General features: G+C 41.0%; 1 protein-coding gene across 1 annotated transcript in view; it reads left to right on the top strand.

Moving 5' to 3' along the window:
• neb (nebulin) overlaps positions 1-20,825 on the top strand; it is a 322,851-nt gene that overhangs the window by 161,930 nt on the left and 140,096 nt on the right. Inside the window, exons 80-92 of the mRNA XM_059971179.1 lie at positions 762-860; positions 956-1,057; positions 5,434-5,541; positions 6,317-6,628; positions 12,605-12,709; positions 12,812-12,916; positions 14,885-14,989; positions 15,159-15,266; positions 15,349-15,462; positions 17,295-17,492; positions 18,111-18,215; positions 18,995-19,099; positions 19,985-20,089. Coding sequence (XP_059827162.1) covers positions 762-860; positions 956-1,057; positions 5,434-5,541; positions 6,317-6,628; positions 12,605-12,709; positions 12,812-12,916; positions 14,885-14,989; positions 15,159-15,266; positions 15,349-15,462; positions 17,295-17,492; positions 18,111-18,215; positions 18,995-19,099; positions 19,985-20,089 — 1,671 coding nt within the window. The remainder of the gene's footprint in view (positions 1-761; positions 861-955; positions 1,058-5,433; positions 5,542-6,316; positions 6,629-12,604; positions 12,710-12,811; positions 12,917-14,884; positions 14,990-15,158; positions 15,267-15,348; positions 15,463-17,294; positions 17,493-18,110; positions 18,216-18,994; positions 19,100-19,984; positions 20,090-20,825) is intronic.

The raw sequence follows: 20,825 nt of genomic DNA, 5'->3' as shown, positions 1-20,825 counted from the left end.
AAATGGATCAGAGAAATGTAGGGAAAACATCAACTTGTACAGTAGTTCAAGAGAAAGGAAGAAATAAAAATCGGTCAATAGAATAGTTAGAAGTGAACTGGACATTGCCAGTAGTAATTGAATCAAATAGGATAGCTGAATTTAAGAGGCTAGATATGCACAGGCAGGGAGAAAGAAAAGAATGTTCTAGGATGTGATGAGGAACATGTGGAAGAGTTAGATCACGTAGTCTGCCTTTGTATTCTGCTCTCAGTACAACCTCACATATTGCACAATACCTGCAAAGTTGCAATTGCTCACAAAGCAAAGATTTTGCTCCAAAATTACTGTTTGAGGGAGTGAGTGAGTGTACACCAGGGAAGAAAAGAGGATGGGTCGGAATGTGACCACAGGCAGCAGTCAGACATCTGCTGCATGGAACAATGGTAACAAGTTAGCCCATATGATGTATGAGAGCTTGATAGTGACCAGTTAATGCTTACATTTTCTAGTTTTGTCATTGCACATATGAATGCTTTAAAATAGCAAAAGGAAACAATTGAAATATATCAGGTGAATAATTATCTCTAAAGGTAATTGAACAAATTCCACAATGAATGATCCTTCTAATGTGGATGTGACCATGAATTTTATAATTATTAGTAAATAGGTCATCTAATCATCAAGCAGATTCATAGTTTCATACTTGGATAGTTTTGTAGCAACAATGGAAAATATTTAACCTGTACTTTTACTGACCTCTGTTATCCTGTCTTTGCCAGAGAAACTATCGGATTAAAGTGGACAGCCTTGCATTTACGCCTGTGGTTGACAGGTTTGATTATGTTGCCGCCAAACAAAGTGGGGCTATCCTGGACGATGTTAGTACACGTTCTCTCACTTTGGAAACAACATTTTGAAAACTGGAACCATTAAGCCCAACTGTTTCTCACAAATTTTCCCATTCACTGCTTAGATAAAATACCGTGAGGAATGGAATGCCATGAAGACAAAATACACCCTGGTTGATACACCTACGATGGAGTCAGCACGGAATGCTGCTAAGAACTTGAATGAAGTAAGTAGCGCGTGGACGCGCCCAGATTTTATTTTGGACTTTGTCATTGTGGGATCACAGTTTGACCCCTCAATCAAGTCATAATCCTTATGTATATTCCAGTAAGTTTAAGGCCATCCATATTCACTAAAATGATGAATTATTAACAGCTATCATATACTGTAAAAACTTCAAAATCTTCAAAATTGTGGTTTGGAAGCTGATGGAGACCAAGCAGCATTGCAGAAGAAAGGTGAACTTTTGAGAAAAGCTGATGCTTTTTTCTGATAATTATTTATTGATTGACTGATTGATTAAGATACAGTGTGGAATAAACCCTTTCAGCCCTTTGAGTCAAGCTGCCCGGAAATCCCCCGATATCACCCTGGCCTAATCATGTGACAGTTTATAATGACCAATTGACCTACCAACTGGTACATCTTTGAACTGTGGGAGGAAACTGGAGCACCCAGAGGAACTCAATTAGTCAAAGGGAGAACATACAAACTCCTTACAGGCGATGGCGGGAATTGAACCTGGGTCGCTTGTGCTGTAAAGCGTTGTGTTAACCACTACACTACCATGCTATGCTAACCCGGAAATTGTGATACTGTTGTCAGAAAATAATGAAAACAACCAATCCTGTTATTTAGAATTTACAGTACAGAAACAAGCCAATGGCCCCTGGACTTCTTCCATCGGAGTATCCTCTTCACCTAATTCATGTGACTATATTCTCATTTGGCAAGCACAGTGATGCACCTAGCAACCCTTTTCTATGGTGTTACCTATATGAGAGAATGTATGTTTACCCTGGGTACTAAAGTTACCTCCCATGTCCCATTAATGTGCATGTGCTGATTGATCAATTGTCAATGGTAGTGTAGTGATAGAATTGATAGGAATATGGGGAATGCTTTTCTCCTTCGTTAGATGTCCAGCTTCCTCTTAAATATGTCAGTGCAGTTCTTTTAAAAATTCTGTCATTTAATACCCATCAACCCTAGAGCATAGGGAAATGAGGGGAGATTTGATAGAGGGACACAAAATGATGAGGGGTATAGATAGGGTAAATGCAAGCAGGCTGTTTCCACTGAGGTTGGGTGAGCCTACGACTGGAGGTCATGGGTTAAGGGTGAAAGATGAAATGTTTAAGGGGAACCTGAGTCAGAACATTGTCACTCAGTGGGTTTCTGGAGTGTGGAAGGAGCTGCCAGCAGAAGTGTTGTGTGGGGGTTCAATTTCAATATTTAAGAGAAATTTGGATAGGTACATGTGTAGGTGGGGTTTGGTCAGGGTGCAGGTTGATGGGACTAGGCAGATTAATAGTTTGACGCGGACTGGATGGGCAGAAGAGCCTGTTCTGTGCTGTAATGTTCGATGACCTTATGACTATTCTTTATGACGTTATCACTGTTAATCACTGAAATGTTGGAGAGACTTATGTTCTTAACATCTTTCTGTGAAAAGCAGTTTGTCTTGATTTTCTTAGTGAATTGGGACTTGCAATCTTAGTTTCAAACTAGCTTTTAATGGTCCTTCATGTTAAAGGCCTTGTAACTGTAACACATTGGATATAAACAGGATATTCATCCCATCTGGTCCTTACTAACACTTATTATGCACACCCGCTTCCCCTTATCCTTCCTCGTCTAAAACTATTGGTGTACGTTGTGAGACTTAATGTAAACTTGGGGATTGCTTGTTGAGTACCTCTGCTCCATCCAGCAAAAATGGAATTTTCCGGCAGCCAACCATATTAATTTCTATCTCCATTTCCATTTCAATAGGTTGGTCTATGACCTCCTCTTTTGCCATGATGAAGGCACTGTGAGTGGAGGAGCAATACCTCATTTTCCATCTAAATAGCCTCAAACCTAATGGCATGAATATCAATTTCTCCATCCAGTAATTTTTTCCCTCACCCTTCCCTGTTCTTCTATTTTCCTGTTCTGACCTCTTACCTTTTCTCATTACCTGCCTATCACCTCCCATTTGTGCCCCATCTCCTTCCCTTTCTCCCATGGTCCACTCTCCTCACCTATCAGATTCCTTCTTCTCCAGCCCTTTGCCTTTTCCACCTATCACCTTCCAGATTCTTACTTCATTCCCTCCCCCACCCCAACCACCTCGCTTCGCCTATCACCTTCTACCTTGTCCTCCTTCCCCTCTCTTTACCATTTTATTTTGGCTTCTTTCCCCTTTCTTTCCAGTCCTGATGAAGGGTCTTGGCCTGAACATCGACTGTTTATCTATCTCCATAGATGTTGCCTGACCTACGAAGTTCCTTCAGCATTTTGTGTGTTGATCCATCAGTGTAGCCTTCTTTACTCCTTCATAGCTCATCTAGCCTCCTCTAAAAAGCATAGATATTATTTGCCTCAGCAACTCCCTGTGGTAGTGAATTCTATATTCTCCCTACTTTTTCAATAAAAATTTCTTTTTGAATTGACTACTGAGTTTCTTATCAACTTATATTTTAGATTAGGCTCTCCCTAATTAGGCCATGGGTTTCCAAATGCTCATATATCCTATCCCTAAGAATTTTCTCCTGCAATTTCCCTATAACTGTTGTGTATAGTTCCCAGGATTTTCCCTCATTCCCTTCTTAAATAGAGGTACAACTTAACCACTCACCAGTCTTCCTGGACCTTACCTGTGGCTAGAGAAGATACAAAAATATTGGTCAAGGGCCCAGCAATCTCATCTCTTGTTTCCTTCAATAACCTGGAGTAAGTCCCATCATCAGACACTGGGGACTTATTCAGCTTAATACCCATTAAGAGGCTTAAAACTTCCTCCTCCTTTACCTCTAAATGCCCTAACTTATTTATACACTCAGCAATGACCTCCTGGTCTCCATGTCCTTTTCCTTGGTAAATACTGAAGCAAAATACTCATTAACTGCCTCACTCACATTCACTGCATCCAAGCAAATGTTTCCTGCTTTTTCCCTTGAGTGATCCGACCCTCTCCCTAGCTATCCTCTTGCTTTTGACGTGTGTCTAAAATGCCTTGGGATTCCCCATTAATCCTACTTGCCAAGGACCTTTTATGGCCCCTCCTGGCATTCATAATTCCCTTCTTTAGTTCTTCTCTGGCTTCTTTTTCTTCTTGACTAAATGCATCTCCTCTCTGGTTATCCAAGGTTCTCTTATCTTTCCATCCCCCTCCTTGCAGCATACCTTTCCAGTATTCTGTGCAAATGATCTTTAAGCACCCTCCACATGCCCGATGTAGACTTGCTAGAGAAAAAGTGCTCCCAATTAACATCCTTTAGTTTCTGCCTAATGCCCTCATAACTTGCCCTACTCCCATTTAAAACTCTCCCACAAAGACCATGACTATCCTTACGATAGCTATCCTGAAAGTTAAGGAGTTCTGGTCACTGTTCCCTAACTGCTCACCCACTGAAAGGTCAGTCACCTAGACAGGCCTAGTACAGCCCCACCTCTCACTGGACCATTCACATATTAAATTAGGAAACCTTCCTGGATACACTTAACAAATTCTGCCCCATCTAAACCCCTTGCACTAAGCATGTCCCCATTTATTTTAGGGAAGTATAATACTCCTAGCATTAAAATATACACACTTCAAACTATCCAACCCATCATACCTGTTATGTTGATTTTGCCCTTCAATACTTTCCCTTACATCTACAGTGTCTACTTGTCCGATTCTTCCCTTAATGACCTGCGGCTCAGGTTCCCAATGCCCTGGAAAAATAGTTCATGAATGTTGTATGTATGTGTTTTTCACACTGTTTACCACAAATAATTTTAATACATGGCTCTGTCACCCTATTATCCTTTCCCTGTCTCGGTGAGGCAAACCTATCCAGTACCCCAGGTAAGTGGTCGCTAAACATCCTCCACATTTCTGTTATGCGCTTCCCTGAGAAAATGGGTGTAGCAGTTAGCACAATGCTATTACAGCTCAGTGTGTCAGAGTTCAGTTCCACTGAGAAGTTTGTACATCCTCCCCATGGATTGCATGAGTTTCCTTTGGGTAGTCTGGTTTGCTCCCACAGTCCAAAGACATACTGATTAGTAAGCTAATTGGTCTTTGTAAATTGTCCCATGATTAGGCTACGGTTAAATTGGGGATTGCTAGGAGGTGCAGCTTGTAGGGCCAGAAGGGCCTGTTCTGTACTGTATATTGGTAAATAAATAGATAAAAAGGGTCCTCCCAATTTACAGTACCAAATATTTTTATTACATTAATTCATTCCCAGTGTCAAATGATGAAGTCAATAAAGACATTTTTAAATTTATTCATTGTCATCAGTCGGTAAAACCAGGATCCCAAGGAGGATCTCGACTAAAGTATCCCTTCTTTAGCATGTTAACCATCGCATCTTTGATGCAGTAATTGTACTCTGTTTCCTTCATTAGAAATTGTACAAGGATGGATGGGAGAAGCTGAAGGCCATTGGTTACAAAATGCCAGCTGATGCTCTGTCAATCCGTCATGCCAAGTCATCACAAGGCATCCAGAGTGAGGTGGGTCTTGGTCTGAGCTGTGCAAGCAAGTTTACTACATGGATCATTCAGTGAAAAGTCTGTGTTAAGAGAGGAGTAACAATAACAAAATCAACCTAGATCACTATTTTATGCAAGTTTCAGACCTTTTTCACAATTTTGTTCCAGTAATTGAGCGAGATGTCCAATGGAATATGTTTTCTGTTTTAACACAATATTGCTAATATTATTTTGTGACTGTATATGCTTTTGTAACTAAATGTGTTGTTTGTGATTGTGCTTTATATCTTGGGCCAGAGGAACACTGAGTCCTGAAGAAAGGTCTCAGCCCAAAACGTCGAGTGTGTACTCTTTCCATAGAAGCTGCTTAAACTGCTGAGTTCCTCCAGCATTTTATGTGTGTTGCTTTGGCTTTTCAGCATCTGCAGACTTTCTTGTGTTACTGTTTTGTCTAGCTGTGTACATATATTTGGTTGAATGACAATTAAGCCTGAACTTCAATTTAATATTTTTGATTCTGTGATGGTCTGTTCATGAACAATCCTAAAGATGAGCAGGTGGGTGGGTCAGTTAGCCTCGGCACATTTCCCTTGGTATCTGAGTGATTGGTAGAGTCTGCGGGTAAGGGGTGGTTGAATGAAATAAATGTGGTTACTGTGGATATTACCAGCCGATTGTCGATACCTGCTTCAGCAGTTTTTTTATGATTATTCATTATATGATAAAGGTAGTCTGATTTTCCCCTATTTCTATATTTCTTTCCCCAGCTAACTGGATATATATCATTTTTTTCCAGCTCAAGTATAAAGCGGAATACGTCAAAGGACTTGGGCATCTTATTGGAAGCCGCTGCGTTAGTGATGACCCCAAAATGGTTTGGTGCCTGCATGTTGGCAAGATGCAGAGTGACCTGGAGTACAAGAAGGAATACGAGAAAGTCAAATGCAAGTTCTCCATACCCGTTGACATGTTAGACATCCTGATGGCCAAAAAATGCCAGACACAAGTTAGTGAAATTGACTACAGGCATTACCTGCATGAGTGGACCTGTCTCCCAGACCAGAATGATGTGATCCAGGCACGGAAGGCCTACAATTTACAGAGTGATGTGAGTATTGGTTTTACACCACACTGCCACCTCTCTGACATGCTGAAAATATTCTTCTGGACAGCAGTATTTCACTCTGGTACTTTGTCCATGTACTGTGAGTATCTTCATGGTATCCGTTAATTCTTGATTTTCAATTGCGATTTGGCACGTCAAAAGTTGATGCAAACTACCATTCTCTGCCATCCTTCTTTCATTATCATTTGTTTCCTCATTACCTTAATAGTCAGCTGGGAATTAGCTGAAGAACGAAATCTAGACAATAATCTATCAAATTATCATCTTGCAATGCTTACCTGCTCTGCAATGTTTCAGTAGTTATATTTTACTCTGCATTGCTCTAACTTATTCTAGATCAGTGCACTGTGTAATGATTTGATCTGTATATAGGGCATGCAAGACAAGTTTTTCACTCTATCTCGGTACGTGCAACAATAATAAACCAAGACCAAAAAATCATAACCATGACATTTTGGGAGCTCACATGGCCCATGAGATCTGTCAAGCAATCTTGTCTCATTTCATCCCTCTTCCCCTGTAATCCAGAAAGGTATTTTCACTCAAGTACTTATCCACTTCTCTCTGGAAAGCCCTAATTTACAAACTGTTGTCACAGTGTTGTAACTAGCAGAGTAAACAGCCAACATAATGTCGCTGTGGTTCACTAGTGCCATATTGTCACCACAACCTACGGACTCATTTTCAAGAACTCCTCATCTCATCATCTCAATATTTATTACTTTCTTGTTTGTTTGTCTATCTATCTATCCTTTTGTACTTGCACAGCTTGTTGTCTTTTGCACATTGGTTGTTAGTCTGTCCTGTTTCATTGATTCTATTATGGTTCTTGAATTTACTGAGTATGCCTACAATACAAATCTTTTGGGGTTGTATAGGATAACATATATGTACTTTGATAATAAATTTTCTTTGAACTTTAAACTTGATCCCATCTTAATGAACTAAGGATTTCATGATCTTCTGGAAGACTCGGCGGACTTCACTCTTCAACATGCACTGTAGATACAGCACCTTGATGTGGATAGAGGTACGTTGCTATAGTCGGAAGAGAGAGAGAGAGAGCTGAGGGGAGAACCCCAATCCAAACTGAAACACCAAGCAATGAAAGTTCCTCTATCCAGAATCTTGTTAGCAAATGTGTAGTCACTGGAGAGCAAGATTGAGATTGTGATCTGTGTTTTAATAGAGTCATGGCTTACTCCAAACACTCCAGATATGATGATCAGACCTGAGTGCTCCTTGACACACAAGACTGGCTGGACTGCTGATTCAGAGAAGGCAAAAGGCGGGGGTCTGTGTTTCATGATAAACTTTCTGTGGTGCTCAGGCACAGTGGTCTTGTTCTTGCCGACCATTCTATTCACCAAGAGAGTATTCTTCTGTGATCCTAACCATGGTTTACATACCGCAAAAGATGATGTTAACCATGCATTCAAGATATTGAATGTTGCCATCACCAAACAAGAAATTGACCATCCCAATACATTTTGAGTCATTGTCAAGGACTTCTGTCCGGCTTGTTTGAGGAAATCTCTACTCAATTATCAGCATTTAACTGGTAGGACTAGGGTTCCCAACACACTTGACCACTGATGTACTATGATTAGGATTACCTACCATTCCATGCCTAGATCACATTTCAGGAAATCTGAACAATTATCTGTCCTTCTCCACCTGCATACAGGCAAAGACTAAAAGGTAAGACTTCAGAGACAGGTACTACTAAGAAGTGTCATGGGAGACAGAGGAGAACTACAGGATTGCTTCGAGTCATGTTCAAGGACTTGTCTGAAGATCTGAATGAAAACATCAGGTTGTCTTGGACGTTATTAAAACAGTCATGGACAACTGTGTCCCCACTAAATCATTCAGAGTCTCCCCGACCAAAAGCCCTGGATTAACCATGAGATCTGCAATGTGCTGAGGGCCAGATCAGTGGTGTTCAGGTCTAGCAACCAAGTAAGATACAAGAGGTCCAAGTACAATCTCTAGAAAGTCCTTTCCTGTGGGAAGTGCCAATTCTGGACTGAACTTCATTCACTGTGGGATGCTCTACAGCTGTGCCAGGGCTTGAATGCTACCGCCTCCTACAAAGTGAAGCCAAGCAACATAAGTGACAACAAGGCTTCACTCCCAGATGAGATAAGTACTTTTTATGCTCACTTTGGCATTCAAAGCATGGAGGAAACTTCACAAGCTCTCACAGCCCCCAATGATCCTGTGATTTCAGTCTCTGAGGCTCATGTGAGAGCGTCCTTCAGGAGGGTGAACCCATGGAAACCGTCAGCCGAGATGGGGTACCTGTGCTGATCAACTAGTTGGATTGTTTACCAATATCTTTAACCTCTCGTTTCGGCTCTCTGAGTACCCACCTACTCCAAGTAGGCTTCAATTTTCCTGGTATCTAAGAAGAATGTTTCAATGAATATCTTTCAGTAGAACTCATATCTGCTATGATGGCATGCACACAAAATGCTGAAGGAACTCAGCAGACTAGGCTGCAACTATGCAAAAGAATACTATCGATGTTTCAGGCCAAAACCTTTCAGCAGGACTGGAGAAAAGGGTCTCAGCCCGAAACGTCAAATGTACTCTTTTCCCGAGATGCTGCCTGGCCTGTTGAGCTCCTCCAGCATTTTGTGTGTTGCTTGGATTTCCAACATCTGCAGATTTTCTCTTGTTTGAGATCTACTATGATGAAGTCCTTTGAGAGGATGTTAATGAAACATATCAACTCCTGAAGCAACTTGGAGCCACTCCACTTTGCCTACCATCACAGCAGGTCCACAGCAGATGCCATTTCATTGACTCTTCACTCAACCTGGAACATCGGGACAGCAAAGATGCATACATCAGGATGCTCTTTATTGACTACAACTCAGTGTTCAGCATTATAATTCTCTTAAAGCTAATCAATCATTTTCAATACCTCCTTGTGCAATGGATCCTGGATTTCCTCACTTGCAGACCCCTAGTCAGTTCAGGTTGGCAACAACATCTCCTCCACAATATCCAACAGCACAGGTGCACCAAAAAGCTCTGTGCTCAGCTCCCTACTCTTCTTGCTTTTTAGTTAACTGTGAGGCTAAGCACAGCTCCAATGCCATACTTAAAGTTTGCAGACGACAAACCTGTCACTGGCCAAATCAAAGGTTTTGACGAATCAGCATACAGGAAGGAGATTGAACATCTGGCTGAGTGGTGCCACAACAACAGCCTCTCACTCAACGTCAGTAAAACCAAAGAGCTGATTATTGACATCAGGAGGAGGAAACCAGAGGTCCATAAGCCAGTCCTCATTGAAGGAATCAGAGGTGGAGTGAATCAGCAAGATTAAATTCCTCAGTGTTATCATTTCAGAGGATCCATCCCAGGCGCAGCACATAAGGGCAATCACAAAGAAAGCACGGCAGTGCCTCTACTTCCCTAGAAGTTTACAAAGATTCGGCATGACGTTATATTCCTGACAAACTTCTATAGATGTGTGGTGGAGAGTATATTGACTGGTTGCATCGTGGCCATGTATGGAAGCACCAGTACCCTTGAATGGAAAAGCCTACAAAAAGTAATCATATGCCCAGTCCATCACGGGTAAAGCCCTCCGCACCATTGAACATATCTACATGGAGCACTGTCGCAGGAAACCAGCATTCATTATCAAGTACCTCCATCGCCCAGATGCTCCTTTCTCTCTGATGCCATCAGGAAGAAGGTACAGGACCCTCAGGATCCAGGTTCAGGAACAGTTACTACTTTTCAACCATCAGGCTCTTGAACCAGAGGGCATAACTTCACTCACCCAATCACTAAACTGCTCCCACAATCTATGGACTCACGTTCAGGGACACTTCATCTCATGTTCTTGGTATTTATTGCTTATTTATTTATTATTATTATATCCTTTTCTCATAGGTATTTGCACAGTCTGTTGTCCTTTGTACGGTTTGTAGTTTTTTTGCACATTGGTTGTTTGTCCATCATGCTGTGTGCGGTCTTTCACTTATTCTATTGTGTTTCTTGTATTTACTGTGAATGCCTGCAAGAAAACAAATCTCAGGTTGTATATGGTGACATATATGTACCTGGATAAATTTACTTTGAACGTATTAATCAAGAATTTATCAAATTCCACTTAAAATGTACCCAATGACTTGGCCTCTGTGGCTGTCGGTGGCGATGAATTCAACAGATTCACCGTTCTTTGGCTGAAGAAAGTCCTCCTCATCTCTGTTCTAAAGGAGCATGCTTATACTCTGAGGCTGTGCCTTATGGTCTGAGACTCCCTCATTCTAGTTCTATATTGATATTTGTGCTGCCTGTATGGAGTTTCCTGCTGATGGTAGAGTTTCCTCTGGGTTCTCCTGGGTTGATAGACTAATTGGCCACTTTAAATTACCCCAAGTGTGTAGGTAACTGATAGAATCTAGAGGGTTAATAGGTCTGTAGGGGAATAGAGTGGGGTTAGAGTAAAAAGGTTGTTGATGATCATCATGGTCTTGTTGGGCTAAAGGTTCCATCTCTTTTTGACCACACATATTTCCCCAGGTCTTCTTCCCACATTCCAAATATTTGCAGGTTTTTACAAGAACTGGTCTCTGTAATCACCCTAGTGTGTACATGTGATACTTGTTGATGAGAATGGGGTTGAGAGGGATAATACATCAGCCATGATCAAATGGCAGAACAGACTCGATTGGCTGAATAGCCTAGTTCTGTCCCTATGAGGAAAGCAAAATGGGTTTTGTATGGATTTATATAAATTGGTGTTCGATGATTGTGGTCTTCGCAAGCCAAGTACTTGCTTCCGTGCAATGATTCTGTTTCTATCAACCTCAGATCATAATTGTTTGTTATTGTTAAGTGTTGTTAACTCCTATGGAGAGTAAATTGGGTTTTCGAGGCAAGATATGGAAATTGATTGCCAGGCCTTTCTTCTGCACAGATACTGCTGCTGTCCAGACTGGGACCTGGCCGGATTTGAACTCAAGACCATTCACCTCAAAGTCCTGTGCTGATGCCACTAAACCACTGGCCAGCCCCTATAATAATCATAATCATTCCCTGCGTTTAAAAACAACTTTTTTCATATTCTATCTGTACCTTCAATCAAGATTTCAGATTTATTATAGATCCATATCTGAAATTAAATTTGAAGCCCATTGTGTCCTACATGTGGAATTTATAAAATAAAAAATAGAAGTAAAAGCATAGAATATTTTCAAAATAGGGAGAAAATTCAAAAATTTGAGGTGCAAAGGGACTTGGGAGTCCTCACACAGGATTCCCTAAATTTTAATTTGCTGGTGGAGTCGGTGGCGAAGAAAGCAAATGTGATGTTAGCATTCATTTCGGGAGGACTAGTATATAAAAGCAAGGGTGTATTGCTGAAGCTGTAAAAGGTACTGGTGAGGCCTCTCTTGGAGAACTGTCAGCAGTTTTGGGCCCCTTATCTAAGAAACTATGTGTTGACATTGGAGAGGGTTCAAAGGAGGTTCATGAAACAGATTCCGGGATTGAAAGGCTTATCGTATGAGGAGCGTTTGATGGCTCTGGGCCTGTACTCACTGGAATTCAGAAGAATGAGGGGGGAGGATCTCATTGAAACCTATTTAATGTTGGAAGGCCTCAGTGTTGTTGATGTAGAGAGGATGTTTCCTATGGTGGAATAGTCTAATACCTGAAAACACAGCCTCAGAATACGGAGGCATGCATTTAGAATAAAGCTGAGGTGGTACTGCTTTAGCCAGAGTGGTGAGTCTGAAAAGGCAAGAGGTTTATAGGTTTTTTGATTTCTCAGGGCATGAAAGAATACGTGGAAAAGGCGGTAGATTGGAGTTGAGAGTGAATTAGCTCAGCCTTAATGAAATGATGGAACAGACTCGATGGGCCAAATGGCCTGCTTCTGCTCTTATGTCTTATGGTCTTGTGAACTCACTACTGTACTTTATTTTGCAGTTCTTGTACAAGTCTGATCTTGAATGGGTACGTGGTTGTGGCTGGATTCCACTGGATTCAGTCGACCATCAAAAGGTGAAAAGGGCACAGGAAATATTAGATGATGTAAGTAACCCCGCACAGTATGTCTTGTTGAAAAAGTTTCTCATGATTCAATTGGAATAATGTACCTGGAGTTACCTGCCTTTTACTGTTTTTTTTTTCCAGAGAGCCTATAAAGGAAATGCCATCGCCAACTTTGCTAATTTTACCTCCATCACTGACCTTCCAGAAGTGGTTCAGGCTAAGATTAACACCCACAATTTGAGTGATGTAAGTATCTCTGAACATTTTATGAACACACTTTGCATTTGAAAGCACTGCTTCAGGAGAGCAGCTCAATGTCACAGGAAAAGGGATATCCCAGTATTCTGAGGCAAACTTGGTGCACCTGTTTGTATTTCTCTGTCCTCCGATTGTACAATGAAAAAACAATTTCATCTTCATTTATGAAACATTTTAAAACTATGAAATGTGACTGTGCTTTGTAGCGTAAACCGTGTAAATATGTTGATTTTCAGCCAAGGCAGTTAATCGCACACAACATGCTGGAGGACCTCAGCACGTCAGACAGCTCGTGTCTGAATTCCTCAATTCTGTTTTGTCCCCTTTAGTTCAGTCCCTTCAAACCTACATCCATGACAGTTCACATGCTCTCCATTACTTCAATAACTTCTGGTTCCCTGGCCCTGATTTCCTTATTTTCACTATGGACATCCTGTCCCTATACATATCCATCCTATATCAGGAAGGCCTTAAGGTTCTCTGCTTCTTTCTGGACAAATAATCTTACCAGTTCCCCTTCACCCCACCCTACTCCATCTGGTCAAAATGGTTCTTAGCCTCGATAATTTTTCTTTTGACTGCTCCCATTTTCTCCAAACCAAAGGTGTAGCATAGGCCCCAGCTATGTATGCCATCTTGCTGGGTATGTGGAGCAGTCCGTCTTCCAAGCCTGCATAGGTAATGCTCCGGGACACTCCTTCTCTGCACTGACGAATGCATTGGTGCTGCTTTCTGCTTGTAAATTTCATCAGCTTTGGCTCCAACTTCCACCCTGTCCTCAGATTTACTTTGTCCATCTCTGACATTTCTCTCCTCTTTCTTGATCTCTCTGACTTGCTTTGCAAACCCACTAACTCTCGTTGATGCCTATTCCCACCGTCACTTGTAAAAATGTTATTTCCTTTTTCTCAGAACCTCCATTTCCACTGCCACTGTTCACAGGTTGAAGCTTCTCCCCCATCATCTAAGCTGTCCTCACCTACATCCTCTCCATTTCCCACATATCTACCCTCACTCCATGCCCCTGCTATTGTAACAGGGATAGGGCTTCCCCTCATCCTTACCTACCACCCTTTGAACCTCTGTATCCAGCAGGTCATTCCCCGCACCTTCCCCCATCTCATGCAAAATCCTGCCACTAGGCACTTCTTTCCCTTCCTTCCCCCTTCAGTTTACAACAGATCATTCATCATGTAACTCCCTTGTCCACTCATCCCTCCCCACTGATACCACTCTTGGCATTTATCCTTACAAGCAAGACCAGTCCTACGCCTCCTCCCCTCTGGGCCTGTAGTTGCTGGAGTTTAGAATAATGAGGAGGGGATCTTATTGAAACATACTGAAAGGGCTAGATAGAGTGAATGTTTCCTATAGTAGGGGAGGCTTTGACCAGAGGGCACAGTGTCAGAATAGAGGGGCTTCCATTTAGAACAGAGATGAGGAAAATGTTCTTCAGCCAGAAGGCAGTGAATCTGTGGAATTCATTGCCACAGATGGCTGTGGAGACAAGTCATTGGGTATATTTAAGGCAGGGGTTAACGGGTTCTTGTTTACATCAGGGAGACAAGGGTTGAGAAGGACCATAAAACAGCCATGAAGTAATGGCAGAACAAACTCGAAGGGCCACATGAGCTAATTCTGCTCTGACTGTAAGTCTTATGGTCTTATTCTCATTGTGTCATTGAGCAGAATTGTGGGACTGAATGGTCATATGTTCCCATGACTACCTACTGGTCCCTGAAACTATTTGCAAACATCTGCAGCATGTTGCAAGTATGGTATCAATGATGATCTTGTGTGCAGTTAGTTTTCCACCTAGTGACTGGCTCCATTTATTTGAATTTATTTTACAGTTGGTATCTGCTGTTTCTCTTGTTTATTCCCCTGCTTTTAAATGTTAGATCTACTGTTTTACTAACTTTATCCTAAGAAACTTGTTGATCTTATTTTCATCAGCTGAAGTACAAGGAAACATTTAACCTTGAGAAAGGCAAGTATATCGGAGCCAGTGACACACCTCAGCTGGAACATTCAAGGGAAATGGCAAAGCATTTTAGTCAGGTAAGCAATTTGTACATAATAATTGTAAAGCATCTTGTTGCTTTATAAATTTATACACAATTAGCCTTATTTGATACTCATGTTGGAAAGATACATTAAAGATAGTTTAATTTACTATTGGTTTAAACTAGTGCATTGTGCTGTAATGCATGTGGTCTGTGCCTTGCAGAACTGTTATAAGGATGCATGGGAGACCAGCAAAGCTTTAGGATACACTTTGCCTCCAGACTATCTTCCTTTGGTTGTTGCAAAACATGCCGAAAATGTGAGCAGCAATGTAAGTAGAAAGTGATTTGCTTTTTGAATTTGTTTTTGGTGTTTATTCAAAGACTTCATGAAGCATGTATTTGATTCTCCAGCTGAAGTACAAGGAACTGTATGAAAAGCTCAAGGGACATTACCTGGCTGGTGGAGATATCAAAGATTTCCCTGCTATAATCCATTCAATGGCTATGGGCAAAATGAGGAACATGGTATGTTAATAATCAAATGAATTCTTTTCAGTCTACCTTGATCTCATTTCTAGTATTTTGTTGTTTAAAAAAAAAAGTAGTATTCCTCTTTGCAACCCTATACAGGATACATAGATTAGATATCAAATATTTGTAATAAAGGCTAATTGCAGTGTGATTTCAGGAAAACGTTGTTAGAATTAATGCTTCAAAACATCATAAGGGACATAATAACAGATGTTAACCAATCTGTTTTAAATTGGTTGGCATTTTGATAAAATAGTATGTGGGGATGGGGAGGGTTATGGAGATGAGAGGGCTGTGGGGATGGGGAGGATTTATGGAGATGAGAGGACTGTGGGGATGGGGAGGGTTATGGAGATGAGAGGTCTGTGGGGATGGGGATGGTTATGGAGATGAGAGGACTGGGGATGGGGAGGGTTATGGGGATGAGAGGGCTGTGGGGATGGGGAGGGACATGGAGATGAGAGAGCTGTGGGGGTGGGGAGGGTTATGGAGACGAGAGGGCAGTAGGAATGGGAAGGGTTATGGAGATGAGGGGTCTGTGGGGATGTGGAGGGATATGAAGATGAGAGGACTGTGGGGAGGGTTATGGAGATGAGAGGACTGGGGATGGGGAGAGCTATGGAGATGAGAGAGCTGTGGAGGTGGGGAGGGTTATGGAGACGAGGGCTGTGGGAATGGGAAGGGTTATGGAAATAAGGGGACTGTGGGGATGTGGAGAGATATGAAGATGAGAGGACTGTGGGGAGGGTTATGGAGATGAGAGGACTGTGGGGATGGGGAGGGCTATGGAGATGAGAGAGCTGTGGGGATGGGGAGGGACATGGAGATGAATTATAGATGAAATAAAATGAACACTCTTCTCAAAACCTTGTGTTCAGCCAGTTCCATGTTTATTGAGCACGCACAAGCAATAGCAATCAAATCATCAGCTTCACTACCAAATCATATTCAGAAATTCCAATGATCATTTTGTTATTCAGGCCTTCAAACCAATGTAGCCAGAGCTCCTGTCACCATCTGACACGTTATACAGTCTTTACACTCTGTTCTCCGAGGCCATGCCCCTCTTTTGCTCTCTCAGTTTGTGTGAATCTTTGAGTAGAGATAGACTTTACATGCTCAGTGTGAGGGATGGAGACCAAGAATGTGTCAGAAGGGTGGAAAGATGATGAAAGCATGTCAGAGGGAGAGGTGGAGTACAAGAGTGCCTCAGTGGGAGAGATGGAAAATGAGAGTGTGTCAATGGCTATGGGCAAAATGAGGAACATGGTTTGTTAATAATCAAATGAGTTCTTTTCAGTCTTCCTCGATCTAATTTCTAGTATTTTGTTGTTTAAAAAAAAAAAGTAGTATTACTCTTTGCAACCCTATACAGGATACATAGATTAAATATCAAATATTTCTATGAAAGGCTAATTGCAAAAAAAATTACAATTACTCTTTAGATGGGACATACAGATTAGATATCAAATATTTGTAATAAAGGCTAATTGCAGTGTGATTTCAGGAAAATGTTGTTAGAATTAATGCTTCAAAACATCATAAGGGACATAATAACAGAGATGTTAACCAATCTGTTTTAAATTGGTTGGCATTTTGATGAAATAGTAAGCAAATTAATGTCATAAAAAGACTATTTGCTCTGAATAAAATAAATTATGTTGCATATCTTGCATTTAAATTTGGAAAATATTGATCCTTCATTGGGAGGTTACTTACAAAAATCGTTCTCCAACCACATGTTTGTATCTTATAAATGATATGGAAGATTATTTCTAAGATTCTAAGGTCATATTGCATGCTCTGTGATTTGTTTTCTTCTCCAGATGGATTACAGGCAGGATTATGAGAAAACTAAGACTGCAATTCACATTCCCAATGACATGATAAGCAACATAGTGGCAAAGAGGTGTCAGCAGATTCTCAGCGACATTGAATACCGCACCTATCTTCATGAATGGACCTGTCTGCCTGATGAGTACGATGTCATTCGTGCCAAGAATGCTCAAGAGATCTTAAGTGATGTAAGTATCACATCATTAGATTTATGAGCCTTAACCAAAAGGAAAAAATAGCTCACTGACATTGTGGAATTTGAACATTTGTGCTTGCATATCTCCACTGTTATGGGTTTTCACTGTAGGCTTTACTATTGATTTGAATAATCCTTAAGTACCATGAAATCTATATCTCTCCCTCAAAGGGGAGAAGATTTACCACTTACGAATATGACAGTATGAATTGGACTGTTGTAAAGAAAAGATTCATAATTTGGTCAGCACTTTGGGGACAGGAAAACCCACTGACTTAGACAGCTTGGGAATCCTGTTGCCACTGCTCTTCGAAGTAAGTTTTTATCTGAAGTCTCAGCCGTGAACAATGAGATGGCTGAGTAGTACTGTCACACATTGCTCCAATTGAAAATGGCCGAAGCACTGCTAATCACTCATATTGATGCTGATGATCTCGATCTGCCTCTGGGCAGAACAGAATACTCAGTGGCACAGAAATGTTCAGAAAATTCTTTGTAAATTCCATTACAGACAGACGATGCTTGTTATGATTCACAATAGTGGTGGGATTAACAAGAGCTGATCGAGAAAGGCTTCATCTTTTACCAATGCTTTGTTTCCACATTTCAGTACGTGTACAAGGATGATCTGAACTGGCTGAAGGGCATGGGATGTTATGTTTGGGACACGCCAGAAATACTACAAGCTAAGAAGTCCTATAACTTACAGAGTGAGGTAAGGGATATATAGCCTCTTAGCAAATGTTTAAATGAAGTGAGTCAAAGGTGAAGAGCTTATAAATTTGTGGCAACATAAATCAAGTCCCATTCAGAGATGGAATACTGTTGCTATTGGTGTAATTGACTCTTATGCATTAAATAACCACTTAGGAAATTTACCAATACCTGCTGACAAAATAACATCAAAGAAAGATCACATTATTTTGCAATGTTAATATCTGATTTGGCTACAGAGTTTGGTAGCGAGTATATAAGACAGCTTCACGAACAGTTCACGTTTATATTCTTTTGTTAGTAATTCATAAAATTCCAATATTCTAAACTCAGTGAAGGTTGTCAGGGGAAATTTGAACTTCAAACAGAAGACAAGAGCTCGCAGGTCTCTTGGATTTTAAATCCCTGATCACAAGACCTGTGCCTCCCAAAGGAGGTTCTGAACTTCTGTCAACCGTTACTGCATGTAGTTTGGTGGGTATAGTGAAGTGTTGGTGGTAGATGAGCGTCATTGTGAAGGTAAAGAAACAATGAGCAAAGTGCAGTATAGAAATGCACTGTATTTGTATTGTCTCAAATTAGTGTCAGCTTCAGTAAACATCACAATTAGAATCTTCAGTTTGACTAAATCAGTGTCCAAGCATTTCTAAAACAATGCAAAATGATCCTAATCATTTGCTATTTCACAGTGTGAAAAGTTACACAGGGCTGAAATAAACAGTTACACATTTCTAAACTGCTTTGCTTAACTGATGCAATGTGAAATGTGATTTATTACAGATTAAGTACAGAATTGGTGGAAAGAAGAATTTTGAGAACTACACTGTTGTTACAGATACACCAGTCTATGTGACTGCTGTCCAGAGTGCTATTCACTTAAGTGATGTAAGTATTATTCTAAAAGCCCAGGACAACAAAGTCAAGCAAAGTTTGATGAGAGCAGAGTTCTCTCGTACACTTACATATTGTCATTTTATGAGAAATTTCTCTGATTTAGTTTAGCTCTGAGTGGTTAGGATAGGGGTGAATGTTGGATAGGATATGCAGTTAATTAAATAGGTGTAGAAATAAAGGCTATTCCCAATGATGGTGGTTATGAAATTAAAAGATGTGCTGATTGTAAACCCCCAGTTGACAAACATGTTTTAGGGATGGCAATATGTCAGCATTGACCTGTATGTGACTCTAGACCAGAGCAACTACCTCACAAGTGGCATAGGAAGCCCCTTTTCCCAGTGGTGATTAGGGTGGATGGCCTGGTACATTCACATCAGGTGAATAACCCACTATGCAAAAGCCTTGGGCATATTTATATAGTTATGAAGCCTAAGACTTTTGCACAGTACTGAATATATTTACAAAGCCTACTACCAAGCCAGCTTAGGTTCACAGCTTGTCAATTTAGGTTCAACTTTGAGCCTAAATGTTTGAATGCTTTGATTTTTAAACCACACCGATGTCATCCCCTTTATTTCAACCAGGTGCACCCATGTGATTTCAAAATAATTTTAATTGCCCACAGCAGGCCTTCTGAATGAAGCTAGCACATTTGATAATGCTTATTATTCATTCCTTTTCTGCATTATTGGTTATATTCAATACCATCAAAAAGTGGATGGAAGGTGGCCAAGACCACAATCGGGTACCAATAATAGTCTTTCCTTTAATACTTATTTTTATATATTAGATGCCTATGGTTTACCTCCCAATATGCTATTGACTGTAACCTCCAGCTAAACAAGAGGCTGACTGTTTCTTTGTTTCTTCCAGAATAAATACAAAGAGGATTATGAGAAGACCAAAGACAAATACACAACTGTTTTGGACACTGTGGATTACAATCGGACCAATGAACTTAAAACTATATTTAGCAATGTAAGTTTTCTACAGACATGCGCCTCAGTAGCCTAACAGTTAACATGACACTATTAGAGCTTGGAGCATCAGAGTTCAGTCCCGGCATCGCCTGTCAGGAATCTGTACGTCCTCCCCAAGGAATGTATTGTTTTTCTCTGGGTCCTCTGGTTTCCTCACACAGTTCAAAGATGTGCCGTTTCGTAAGTTTGACATTGTGGTGTTTGCCGAGCTTGGCAATTAGCTTGCAGATGTTTCACCACCAGTCGAGGTGACATCCTCAGTGTGCAGTTGTTAGTGTTTCTCTCTGGACGTGCTCGTGTTCATATAGGCCCACCGTTCGATTGCCTCGGTCCTGATTGCCTATCCCTTCAGCTGACCTTTGAATTCTATGGCTCACATTTCTTTGGCTCTTAGGGGCTCATAGGTGGCATCTATTTTGATATGTTTGTTTATAGAGTTGACAGAAGAGAAGCACACTTCTAAAACTTCTCGTGCCTGCTTCGTGTTTGCCCGCACCAGAACCTCCGCAGTGTCCCAGTTAAAGTGGTCTCCTTCTCAGTCTTCATGTACTCAGATCAGGGACAGTGGAACATGACTCCATACTGCCAGTTTAGTAGGTTAGTAGGTTAATTGGTCATTGTAAATTGTCCCATGGTCACTTATTTACTGCCCATTACACAGCTTGCGTTTAGATCAGCAATGAAGTTCCTCCATCTCAGGTGTCCTTCAGGGCTTCCTTCATTGTGTCAGTAAC

Source organism: Hypanus sabinus, chromosome 5, assembly GCF_030144855.1.
Source record: "Hypanus sabinus isolate sHypSab1 chromosome 5, sHypSab1.hap1, whole genome shotgun sequence".
Classification (NCBI taxonomy): domain Eukaryota; kingdom Metazoa; phylum Chordata; class Chondrichthyes; order Myliobatiformes; family Dasyatidae; genus Hypanus; species Hypanus sabinus.
The sequence above is the reverse complement of the archived record's forward strand: the minus strand, read 5'-3'. Positions and strand labels throughout refer to the sequence as shown.